The sequence below is a fragment of the Malassezia vespertilionis genome, chromosome 1 (assembly GCF_029542925.1).
Source record: "Malassezia vespertilionis chromosome 1, complete sequence".
Lineage (NCBI taxonomy): Eukaryota > Fungi > Basidiomycota > Malasseziomycetes > Malasseziales > Malasseziaceae > Malassezia > Malassezia vespertilionis.
This window is the reverse complement of record NC_079247.1, coordinates 633374-645113: the sequence shown is the minus strand read 5'-3', so window position 1 is coordinate 645113 and position 11740 is coordinate 633374. Positions and strand designations below refer to the sequence as shown.

Here is an 11740-nt window from a genome sequence, read left to right as displayed (position 1 = left end):
GGCGGCATTGCGGAGTGTGCAACCCGCCTGCAACCTAGAATTCAGGCTTCATTCGGCCGAACAAAATGACTACAGCAAACTCTACGCGACGGCATGGCGGCGCCTAGCCACGTGGAGATAATTTGGCAGCGTCATTGCGCCGGTGGCCTTGCATGACACTGGGAGCACGTGGCGTGCGCGCGCGTTGCGAAAGGATGAAATCGTACTATACATCGAACTGTCTATGCGTCTCGTCGCTGGCGATGCCGTAGTGCTGCGGCATGCTCGTACTGCGTAAGGTGCACGGGCACAAGCGAGGCGCCGGAATGAAGCGCGTCGATCGTCGGCGTCCCGAATAGCAATTCAGCTACTTTGCCGCCGTGCCACTGGGGTCAGTTTTATGCAGTGTACGTACCACGCCTTCCACACTTGTCCAATACACGCGCTTAATGCCAGCCCACCACATCCACTCCAGACACCGCCAGCATGGCCGGCTATCCGCGTACCGCGGCGCTACATTCTGTACGGCGTGCATAAGGCCGGGGCCTGCCGTTCGATACTGGTATCGGCGTCGCTGCTCCTTGGCCTTGGCCTTCGACTCTGCGTCCTGGAGAAGACGCACAACATACAAATCGGCGCCGCGCAAACGCGAGTCGCACAACTGTTCCTCACGCGCGCGTGTGTGTGCGCTACTGATACGTCGGTAGGCCAGGTAGTTGCACTTTTGGTCTTTTGTATTGTCAGAAGCAGATGTACGGTCAACAGGAGACGGTGTCCCGGGCTCAGAAATGCTCGACTGGGACTCTTGGGTTGTGTCGCTCGACGCACTGCCGCCCGAGCTCATAGCGCGTGCTCCGCGCGCCTTTCTGTCCCTCTTCTCCTGCTTGCGCTGCTCAAGTCGCCGCGCGCGAAACGCATGGTATTCAGAGCGCAAACGCTGCTCTTCATAATTTCCAACCCAGCGGCCACGCCCGTGCCCTGTGGCACCGGGCAAGGTACGGGCGTGGCGCTGGTTTTTCTTCAACTCGTTTTTTATAGCGCGGTTTAAGACGCCACTTGTCCTGCGTGGCCAAAGCGATGCGCTGCTGCTCCCGCTTCGCACCCTCAACCAAAGCACGGCTGCACTTGGTCTTTAGGTCGGCCGCAGACATGCGGGCCGACGTGGGTGCGTCGCTGCTGCGGGAGCCAGCGGGCATTTTGGGCGCATTTGCATTCGCATTTGAAAAGGCAAGCGCTCCGAGTTTGGAGGCAAGGTCATCTGCATCAAGGTCCTCGGGCGCGGTGGCGCTGGGGCCCAGCATGACACTGCTGCGCGAGAGATTTGGGCGCGCGCCGCGGAGTGCAGAAGTGATGCAGTGCATCTCGGCGTGCATGCTAAAGTAGGTTTGTCGCGGCGCAAAGTTGGCAAGCGCATCTGCATGCTCATCATTCATGCAGCCCTGGCAGTCCTCGCACGGCGGCGCCGCGTCCTTTGCAGGGAGCTCTACGGAGTTGTGCGCTGCGAGGGGTCCGCTAAAACCAGTCCGCACATGGTTGTAACCCTGCCCAAGGATTTTACCGCCTTTGGTTATTACTGCACCGTGCCGGTACCGCATAGAGCTGCGAAGAGCCTCTTGCGTCGCGGCATTGCGCATCTTGTCGCCTCTTCTATTGCTTGGCATGCTCTACAATGGAGGGGTAAGAAAAAAAGACGATGTGCTCGGCCGAGCGCCCCACGCTAGGAAGACGCGTCGGAAATACAATGGGGCGTGTCGGTGTCGGTGTCGGTGTCGGTGTCGGTGTCGGAGGAGACGACAATGGTATCAGGAGGGGGTCGTTTAGAAGGTATTTTGAGCTCGCGATGCTCGCGCAGGAGCGTAGAAGAGGCAGGGCTCGAGCATTGTGAGTGGGGGAGCACGGGCGTTTCGTGCAGCTCGCGCAGCAGCGCAGACTGTTGGCTCTGTGTGGAGGGCACTGGGGATTTGGCGTGCGTGGAATTGGAGGGGGGTATGGAAGCCGCAAGCTCAGCTTCCATCAGCGCCTGCTCAGCCTCAACGTCCCATACATCGGAGCTTGGTTCATGCGCAAGTGGCGGCGTCACACGGTGCACAAGCGTGCTGGATGTCGCTTCGAGCACAGGCTCTTGCACATGCGCGGACGGCACGCGGCCTAATTGCGCCTGGAGTGCGCGCTCCAGTGCCACATCGTCACAATCCTTCGCAAGGTCAACAAGCGCACCGCCCAGTACATCAACCGACGCAGCACTCAGCAAAAGCACGCCTTGCTCCATCGGCGGCTGCTTCAGCAGGAGCTTGGTGCCAAGTGGGGTATCCAGCATGGCCAACGCAGGAATCCGCATATGCTCGTAAGCAACAAGCGGATTCCTGCAGAAACCGTCGCTCAGTTTGAGGCGCAGCATACCGCGCAAAAGCGGCCGCGGCTCGGATTCGGCACGTCGCGCATGTATTGCATCGAGCATCGACTGCGCTGATACGCCCACATCGCTCATTTCCACGAGCTGGACAAGAGCTGTGGGCGGAAGAGTGCCCTGCTCTGTAAGCGTCCCGTGCTTCATGGAATCGTGCAAGTCGGACACAAGCAGCTGCGTATATACAGCATTGTACAGCTCCTTGTCGTCCTCCTTGAGCGTTGGATCGAGCGCTTGCAGGTGGGACACACATTCGGTCCTACGGTCAGTTTACGCGCATACACACATCCACTCCACGCTCAGCGGTACGCCCCTAAGCGCGCGCTGAATGCTCGCGCACATGCGATCCACCGCCGCGCTTGCCTCGCCCATCGCTGCATGAGGCACCCCGCCGCGCTGCATATTTCCTTTCGTGCGTGGGCCACCAAAAATTCACGCTTTTGTGCGCATAATTCCTCAAGCAGCGCGGGTCCCCGAGCGCAGGTTCCACTTGCTGTTTTGCTCAACCATGAACACTGTACTGCGCTTGCACGCACTAGCTGTGGCGAAGCGCAGCGCGGCTCTTTGCAAAGGCCCGGCCGTGTGGACGAGAAATGCTGGTGTTGCGCGGCTTCACAACAGTGCGCGCCTTGCGGATCTGCAAAAGTTTACCATGCCTGCCATGAGCCCGACCATGGAGGATGGCGGGATTGCGTCGTGGAAGAAAAACGAGGGCGACGCGTTTCAATCGGGTGATGTTATTTTGGAGGTCGTACGTATGCGATATATATTAACGCTAGGAAACCGATAAGGCCACCATGGAAGTCGAGGCCCAGGACGACGGCGTGCTGGCCAAGATTGTGATGCCTGCTGGCTCCAAGCACGTCCCGGTCAACTCCACTATTGCGATCATCGCCGAGGAGGGCGATGATCTCTCCGGTGCTGACGAGCTTGCCAAGCAAGCCGAGAAAGAGTCTGCCTCAGCTGCCTCCTCGTCCGGTTCGGAGGACGAGCCTGCGGAAAAGGACAAGGGTGAGGAGGAGCCCAAGAAGCAGAAGGACGCACCTGCACCTGCGCCGCCCAAGCCCGACACATCCGCGCAAAAGTCCAGCAATGATGCGCCCATTGAGCGCATATTTGCTACGCCGATTGCTCGCCGCCTTGCCCAAGAGCGCGGTATTCCTTTGCGCGACGTCAAGGGCACTGGCCCCGAAGGACGCATCCTAAAAGAGGATATTGAAAAGTTTACCGGCTCCTCGGCCGCTGCGTCTGGGCCTGCTGCGCCTGCTGAAGCTTCTTACACGGATGTGCCACTCTCCAACATGCGCCGTACGATAGCCAAGCGCCTTACCGAGTCCAAAACAAGCGTCCCAGACTATTATGTCTCTGTGGATATCGACATGGACAAGGTTAACCAGCTGCGCTCCTTGTTTAACCGCGCGTCTGCAGAGCGCATCAACGATGCTGAAAAAGCACGCGCCGCCAAACTGAGCGTCAACGACTTTTTGATAAAGGCTGCTGCGATTGCACTGCAGCAGGTTCCTGCTGTCAACTCGTCGTGGCACGGCGACTTTATTCGCGAGCACCAAGTCCAGGATATCAGCATGGCCGTATCAACGCCCAACGGCCTCATCACGCCCATTGTGCGCAACGCTGGCGCGATTGGCCTTGCTGGCATTTCCGCACAGAGCAAGTCGCTCGCTGTTAAGGCGCGCGATGGAAAGCTGAAGCCGGAAGAGTACCAGGGTGGCACGTTCACCATATCGAACATGGGCATGATGGGCGTGTCTAATTTTACTGCTATTATTAACCCGCCACAGAGCTGCATTCTTGCCATTGGCGCGACGCAGGACAAGATTGTGCCAGATGATGCTTCGGAAAAGGGATGGCGCAAGGCACCGATCATGACGGCGACCATCTCTTCGGACCACCGTGTTGTGGACGGCGCTACATCTGCGCAGTGGATGCAGGCATTCAAGAATGCACTCGAAAATCCCTTGTCGTTTATGCTGTAGACTTTGTGAACAGTGTTTTTTTTACGAAAATAATAGCAAAAAAAAAGCCGGCACGGTTCGCACTGGGAAAAGCATGTCTGGAAGAAACAAGCGAGGTTTCATTGCAAACCCATCTCTATGGCAGCCTCAATAGGGTGAAATCTACAAGAGCTCGTTGTTGCAAACGCACATGTTACACACGCCCAAGCTTCTCCTTTGCCGCTTGAATCATGGCCGCAGCACTCTCCTGGAACGATTCACAGAGTAGCAAGGGAAGCTGTTTGAACTCTGGCACATTATCGCACGAGACGGCCAGGGAAAAGAGCGACGCATAGCTGATCATACCGATTGCCATTGTAGCCTTCCCTGGAGAACTCGGCGGAAGCACATGGTAGCTGTATGCTTCGTGTTTGCCAAACGACACGGGCTCAGTAGGTCCCGGGACGTTTGTCGCGACATGGTACTCGCTAAACGCGCGGAAAAACAACTGGCGCCATCCAGGATAATTGGGCAAAAAAAGGACGCGTGCCTTGCAATACGTGTAGAACAAGTTGTACCAGATCGAAGGTAGATAGGAGCGCTTCATGCGCTTCATTTCCTTATTCACATGCAGCAACTGTTCTTCAATCGAGGTCTTGTCTAGGTCAGGGTACGGCACCCACGCCATCGCACCAGTGGTGTAGTTAAACAGCTCCCAATCGCCAATTGGGCGGCGCGAGACGGGCACAAAAAGCGCGGCGCGACTATCCGCTTTGCTTTGCGACCCCATCTTGATTGCAGTGACTTGCATTGCACGCGCCAACAATGCAACCGCAACGTCATTCACCGTAAGATGCATATTTGCCAAGGGAAATGCGTCGCGGATAAGCGCAATATCTTTCATGGGAATGCCATCCGAGTGGTAGTATAGGCGGCCAGTGACGCGACGCTGCTTCGGATCGCGGTACAAAAATGTCTTGCGCCGGCGGAAGTAAAGCTCGCGAGTAACATAGCAGATATGGGACAGTGTGCCGCCCATCGTAGGCTTGATTCTGTTTTGTCCCGCCTCCTTCTTGCGCATGGCTACATCTACCCACTGCTGCACCTCCTTAATGCCGACGTTTTTCGACATCGCGGTGAGTGCCGCGTGGTACGACTGGATCATACCCTGGCCATCCGAAAAGCAGTGGTGAATTTTGATCATCAGCGCGCTTTTGGCGCCTTCCACGGTGTTGAGACCACGAACAAGAAGTGCCTCCCAGATAGGCTTGTTGAAGTTAAAGTGGCGCGAGAGGAAACGGCCAGCAATGTCGAAAAGCACGTCGTCACTGCTATCGCCGCCGCAGTTGAGCACGTTGATGTTTTCCGACACATGGAAATCATCGTCAATGCGCCACTGCGCAGGGCGGAACCAGGAGCCAGCTTTCAAGCTCTTGGAGTACCAATTGCGCGGACCGGAGTTGAATGGGATGCGGCCAGAGCGCGCAGCTTCGCTGTGCTCCTCCCTGTGCGCCTGCTTTTCCTCTTCGGTGGCGCCGAAGAGACGCGCATGTTCTTTGCGCTTCTTGCGGTCACGGCCCGTGGCAGCGTAGGGGTTAAAGTCGACCACGTACCTGTATTTAGGGTACAGCTGTGCAAGCACTTCAAAAAAGTCGCGCACAGTGAGGTAGTCCAGCTCGGTTTTAAACATGTAAATGGAATAGCACACTGGCTGGTATGCGTCGTCTTCCATGAGCAGTGTGAGGTTGTCAATGCCATTCATGCTAAACAGGCGCCCTTCCTTCATCAAATTCACTTGGCCCTGCGGGACAGAAGCAAGCTTACGATGGCGGTTGCTCTGTGGGGGATCCTGAGCAGCAAGCGTCACGTCGTCTGCAATAGTGCTTTCGCGGTCGCACACGGATGCATTCTCCATAAGCCCTGCAGCGCCGGGCGTAGACACTGGCATTGCACTGCGGCGCGGAGCACGAGATTGGCGTGCGCGAGGGTGTTGCTCCGTAGCTTCGTGAAACACATCCAAAGAAGAGTTGCGCGAACTTGGACGCGATCGGCGCGCATCGGCGCTGTGGGAGCGCTCGGCGTCCTTGTAAACCATTTGCTGCTCCAATTCACGCCTTTCTTCGCGTCTTTGTCGGCGACGCCGCAACCGCTCCACCTCTTCTTCGTCCTCTTCCATCACAGTAGGCTCGCGCAGCGAGCGGCGCGGCTTGCGTGGCTCGAGCACTGGTTCTTCTTTGGCCGGTAACGGGCGCGCGCCAGCGCGGATAGCATCATAATCGCGTTGCACCTTGGCGGCATCTGCAGAAGAGCGCACACGGTGTGATCTTCCTTCAGGTAGCACTTTCTTCGGCGCGCCTACGTCATTCACTGCCTTGCGGCTGCCATACACTTGCGCCATGAAGCAAGCGATGTCGTTGTATCGCCGCTTCTGGACGCGTCTGCGAGACCCGATTGCCCGATTTCACGCTATCAAACGCCGTGCTATGAAAGCTATGCGAGGTGTACGGCAGGACCGCCGCCCATGCTCTCGACTTGGCGGCGCTCTGCATGCAGCTGGCGCTTGCGTTCTTCCTGGAAGATGTGCTTTGTCGCAGCTTTTTCTTCGCGGCGCGCCTGTTTCTGCTGCTTGACAGCCTCTTTGCGAGCTCGTCGCGCTTCTGCGGATTCATTGCGGTCGCGCTTGATGGTCACGGGCACTGAGGTGAGTATATGTGTGCACGTACCGGTATCGCTGGAATAGTCCTCTTCGCTCTCGCCGTGTACTTCCTTTGGCGGCGCGCTTGCGCTATGCGTATATCCAACGACACGAGGCACGCCCGTGCGTGCATCGATGCGAATTTTGGGTATCTTGTCCGCCTCATGCTTTGCGCGCGGGTCGACAATGCATTTCGGCGTGTGGCGCGTGTTTGCACCGACGCTACTCGCAACAATCGTGCGAGGGTGGTTCTCCAGGTTGGTTTTTGTCGATTGGATCGTCTGCACGTCCCACTTTTCCCGATCGCGTCCAATGATGCTTGGATTTAGAAATGGATTCTCGGCTGCAGGAGAGGATGCGTCCTCGTTGTTGTCAGTAAGGTGTGCCTCGCCCAGCTCCTTGCGTAGAATATCGAGTTTCTCGTCCCACGTCGCATCGCGCGCGCCAAGTCGCTGTTTGAGCTTCCCAGCGATGACTTCTTGGGTATCGAGAAATTCGTCCATAATCGAGTCAAAGTCACCACGCGTCTCTGCTTCATCTTCGTCAAAAAATGCATCATCCTCTGCCTCGTCGTACGTTTTCAATACGCGGTCAAATTGCTCGTCCAGTTCCGTGAGGCCTTTGTTGCGCGCCATCGACGAGCTGCTCATGGACCACACCGAGGAAGCACCGCCTTCGCTGGCAGCGCGTGTCGACGCAGCGCGGCGTGCAAGTGCACCGGGCTTGCCAATACCCCCAAGCGCCGAGCCTGTCGAGGATACGGAGCCTGCGGGCCGTGCATGGCGGCCAAAACTCGCAAGGGAGTGCACATCGTCGCGCGCTTCACTCGCATACTCTGTGTCGGAACTGTCGTCGGGAGCGGCGCTGGCTTGCTGCTGCTTAAAAAGCGCGACACGTGCAGCAAGACTCAGCTCATCAAGGGCGCTGCTACCTCCTTGCGCTTGCAAAGCATCGCGCTCGCGCCGTGCGCGCTCAGCCATATCCATATAAATAGCATCTCCTTCCGGCGCCTCGTCACGCCAAGTATCGTCTTGGCCGCGCTTGCCATCCCATGCGCCGTCCTGAAGAAGGTCGCCGAAAAAGTTGTCGCCCAGGCCATCATCGACAAACGCATCATCTTCCAAGGCCTCGAGTGTTTGGCGCAAGTGAGGATCCATGTCTGGCTGCAGGCCTTGCAGCATCGGATCCTCGTCAAACTGTGCGGTATGCGAGTATGGTTTTTCTTCCGACGCAAATACCGAGGCCGGGAGCAAAAGTCCGTTATCCTGCTTCGCTTCCTCCCCCTCTTTCAGAGCAAACGGCGCTGGTTTTGGCTCGGGCTTGCTGGATGGAATCCAAATTGTATCCGTATCGTCTACTTCGTCCATGCCGCCATGCCGGCTGTTCTCCGTATCGCCAACCGGGCGCAAATGCTGCATATAGTCATAGTCGGTGTCCTCATAGTATATGCCGTACAATGCCGCCTCGCCGAGATTTTTGCGGTGCGTCGAATTCGGATCTTCGTGGGCGAGCGAAGGGTCCTCTTTGGCAAGGTCCGCGCGGCTCTTGCCTTTACGATCATTCAGGGGAGTGACAGATTTAAGTACATGAGGTCCGGCCTCAAAGTTCTGGTCGCGCTGCGAGCGGTGCACAACTTGGAAGTGCGTCGCATGCGGCTGGCGCCAAATGGATTTGCGCATCGTGGTGTCAGGCACTTTTTTTTTCGTTTGCCACGAACCTCCACGCTCTGGCGCCACGTGCATCTCACTGTCATTTTGCCATGGGGACCGAGCATGCGACGCGGCCAGCGTTCCTTCCCGGGCAGCCGCTGCCGGTGCCGAGCGATACAAACGCGAGCGTAGGAGATGGTGTGTATGCAAAGGATGGTGTTTTTCGAGCGAGCCGTATGGGCCATTTCGAGAGCGACGGCAACGCAACTCTTCTTTCCGTGCGCGGCGAGCGACCGCCCCTTGTGATTCCGCGCCCAGAGAGTACGGTACGTGCGCACGCATCTGACGCCAGATATTTGGTCGTGTAACACGCGTGATGCCTCGCCAAGCCACCGTCTCGATCCTTGTTGTCGACGGCCTGCCTTGTGGCGGCGCACTCAACGCTGCAGGCGCCTCGACGAACCGTGCAGCGGGTGAAGGGATCGATGGTGCTGATTTCCAAGGTATTTTGCGGCAGCAGGATGTGCGGAGCACGGAAAAAGATAGCGTGGTGCTAAGCCAATGTTTCCGTCCTGGCGATATTCTTCGCGCCGTGGTCATCTCTCTTGGCGATGCGCGCTCCTACTATCTTTCCACGGCCGGCAATCACCTCGGCGTCGTGCATGCGGTAAGCAGTGATCCAGATATGTGCGGATCTTTGGGATGGGCGCCATCAGCACGCGCGATGCAGCCCATTTCTTGGAAGGAAATGGCGGATCCCGTCACCGGCATGGTCGAGCCGCGCAAGTGTGCCAAGCCAGATTGGCTTTGATACCCTATTCTATGCTACATACGTCGCCCCATACTCCCGGATACTTTGTGCGCACACGCGTGCGCATCTCTTGGAAACGTACATCGCCTCCCACGTCGCCTTGCGCGGATGCGGCGAATTTCAAAAGGGTCTGCAGCGTCTTGGCATCTGGCGCCTCCATCTCGTCCAAAGCTACGTGTGCAGCTTCCTCGAGGTGGCCGCAGCGCGCGAGACACTCGACCCATGCGTCTTGTGCAGTCTTAGAGTACAATGTGCCTTTACGCGCACGCTCCAACTGCTGGACTGTACGCACAGCACGGCGCGCAGCACCGAGCATGCCTGCACGCCCGCAAGTGTCGCATACAATCGCGAGTGATACATCGTCGAGATAGTGTGCAGAGTTCGTATTGGTACATAGCACCACGAGCGAATCCCAAATCCCAAGCACCTTGACCGGTGCGTCGACATGATTGTACGCATTCATCAGCGCATTGATCAGGATCAAGTCTGGCTCGAGCTGCACGTCTCGCTTGATGAGCTCGTGCGTTGCTTGGACAATGGCTTCCGTTGCGCGCTCTGACTTGGCAAAAAAGTTCAGTAGCACGGTGTACGTCTGCGCGGTGGGATGCATATGCGCCGCGCGCATATCCGCCAACATATGCAGTGCGTACACGGGCGGCGGTGGAATTATACTGCTCTCGAGCGATGCGGCCAAGCGCAACTTGCAGAAATGCGCAAGGACGCGCGCATAGGTTGTCGCATCAAACGACCGCAGAGCATGCACGGCAGTGTACATGTCCCACGCCTGCTTGTACGTGGTGCAGGCCTGCCACAATTTGTGCAGAAGTGTATGTGCAGCGTGCGAAGGAACGCGGAGTTTGTGGGACGCCATCGCAGAGAGCAGCAGCAATGCGCGTGGCAGATTCTTCATGCGCGCACATGCAAGCAAAATTGGGTAGTATAAGCCAAGGTCCGCCTTGGGTATCTTGTGAGGAGCGGTGCGCCAGCGGAAGAAGGCCAGCTTGGGAGGAAGGGACGCAACAAATACGCGCAAAAGCGCGCATGCCGCGTCAAGATCGGGAACAAATGCCGAGCAGTGCGCCTCTACAAGCGGCTGGACCATGGCTGGATCAGGCTGAATGTTGTACAAGTGGCGTACCTCGTCGAAAAACGAGTGCGCCTCAAAGAGCGCATGGGGGTGCAACGGAAAAGGATCGGCGGTGCGCAAAATGGCCTTGAGAAAAATCGAAGCCGCAATGCGCCCGGGCCGGACATGAATTGTGTTTTGAATACGTTCCACGATGCGCAGCGCATCGTCGCATGTCTGCACTTGGCCGCTGCGTGCATATCCCTCCGCAAGTATGGAAAAAGTAAAACTGTCCGCTTTGAATGCGTGCTGCACACCAGCTCTATGCGCGTGCTCCAGCACATTTTCCATACTTTGTACAAGGGCCATGTACTGGAGCCATGTATTCCAACCAACTCTATCCTGCGCCCCGCCCAAAGCAACACGCAACGCCTCCGCGACGCGCCGCGCACGGCCCAGATCGGCTGTGTCGTGCGCCACGATGCGTTTGCAGTACGCTTGCAATAAAACACTCAGGCTTACACGGTCAATCGCCACGCCAATTTCGTCGACAATCGCGTCAAGCGTGGCCGCAGGTGCATTGGGTGCAGTGGCAGCAATGTACAGGTGTACGCCAGAAGCGCTGGGTGCAATGTTGGCGTGCTGCATGGCCTCCCAGCACGCACGTGTATCGCCATGACGTGCACGCGCAAGCGTGCACAGCACCATGTCCCAGTCCTGCGGCGATGGCGTCCAGTGCGCGTGCTGTGCACGCACCGAGGTGAATGCGGCCAGCGACGGCGCCGTGTGTAGCGATGCGGCAAGGCGCAGAGATACAAGTGCTTCGGGGAGCTTACAAGGCCCCTCGCTCACGTCGTGCATTGCTACCGACTGCGCGATGCGCCGCGAACGTGTGCACGGCGCGGTGCTATGCAAGTACTCGGTCAAAAACCGCCAGCCTTGGAGCACGTCAGCGCGTGGCATTGCAGGCTGTTGAATGCTCGCAGCCACTGCGTCCACGTCGCGCGCTTCAAGCGCCGCACGCACCGCACCTACTCCGGCATGCGCTGTGTACGTACGCCGCGTGCCATGCCGCACGAGCGCACGTCCATGGTGCATAGCAGCAGCGTCGCACGTAGCCATCGGGCCCGATGGGCTGCGCGTCGTCGAAAAAACGAATCGGGCCCGATCCTACCTCGAGC

The 11740-nt window shown here is 57.8% G+C and overlaps 7 protein-coding genes across 7 annotated transcripts; 2 read left to right on the top strand and 5 right to left on the bottom strand.

Moving 5' to 3' along the window:
- Positions 1-221: 221 nt before the first annotated feature.
- MVES1_000367 (uncharacterized protein) lies at positions 222-1640 on the bottom strand (the record flags this gene model as incomplete). Its single annotated transcript, XM_056205228.1, has 3 exons — positions 222-365; positions 395-957; positions 1031-1640. 3 exons carry the CDS (start codon positions 1638-1640, stop codon positions 222-224), a joined length of 1317 nt encoding a protein of 438 aa, XP_056061203.1.
- A 56-nt stretch (positions 1641-1696) lies between these two features.
- MVES1_000366 (uncharacterized protein) lies at positions 1697-2758 on the bottom strand (the record flags this gene model as incomplete). The annotated part of the gene is made up of 2 exons (XM_056205227.1): positions 1697-2645; positions 2673-2758. 2 exons carry the CDS (start codon positions 2756-2758, stop codon positions 1697-1699), a joined length of 1035 nt encoding a protein of 344 aa, XP_056061202.1.
- A 136-nt stretch (positions 2759-2894) lies between these two features.
- Positions 2895-4380, top strand: MVES1_000365 (dihydrolipoyllysine-residue acetyltransferase; the record flags this gene model as incomplete). The annotated part of the gene is made up of 2 exons (XM_056205226.1): positions 2895-3137; positions 3166-4380. 2 exons carry the CDS (start codon positions 2895-2897, stop codon positions 4378-4380), a joined length of 1458 nt encoding a protein of 485 aa, XP_056061201.1.
- A 172-nt stretch (positions 4381-4552) lies between these two features.
- On the bottom strand, positions 4553-6736 carry MVES1_000364 (uncharacterized protein; the record flags this gene model as incomplete). Its single annotated transcript, XM_056205225.1, has 1 exon — positions 4553-6736. One exon carries the CDS (start codon positions 6734-6736, stop codon positions 4553-4555), a length of 2184 nt encoding a protein of 727 aa, XP_056061200.1.
- Positions 6737-6828: 92 nt separating this feature from the next.
- LTV1 lies at positions 6829-8712 on the bottom strand (the record flags this gene model as incomplete). Its single annotated transcript, XM_056205224.1, has 1 exon — positions 6829-8712. One exon carries the CDS (start codon positions 8710-8712, stop codon positions 6829-6831), a length of 1884 nt encoding a protein of 627 aa, XP_056061199.1.
- Positions 8713-8792: 80 nt separating this feature from the next.
- Positions 8793-9493, top strand: MVES1_000362 (uncharacterized protein; the record flags this gene model as incomplete). Its single annotated transcript, XM_056205223.1, has 2 exons — positions 8793-9008; positions 9035-9493. The coding sequence occupies 2 exons, from the start codon at positions 8793-8795 to the stop codon at positions 9491-9493; spliced, it is 675 nt and encodes a 224-aa protein (XP_056061198.1).
- Positions 9494-9497: 4 nt separating this feature from the next.
- MVES1_000361 (uncharacterized protein) lies at positions 9498-11681 on the bottom strand (the record flags this gene model as incomplete). The annotated part of the gene is made up of 1 exon (XM_056205222.1): positions 9498-11681. One exon carries the CDS (start codon positions 11679-11681, stop codon positions 9498-9500), a length of 2184 nt encoding a protein of 727 aa, XP_056061197.1.
- Between the last annotated feature and the right edge of the window lie 59 nt (positions 11682-11740).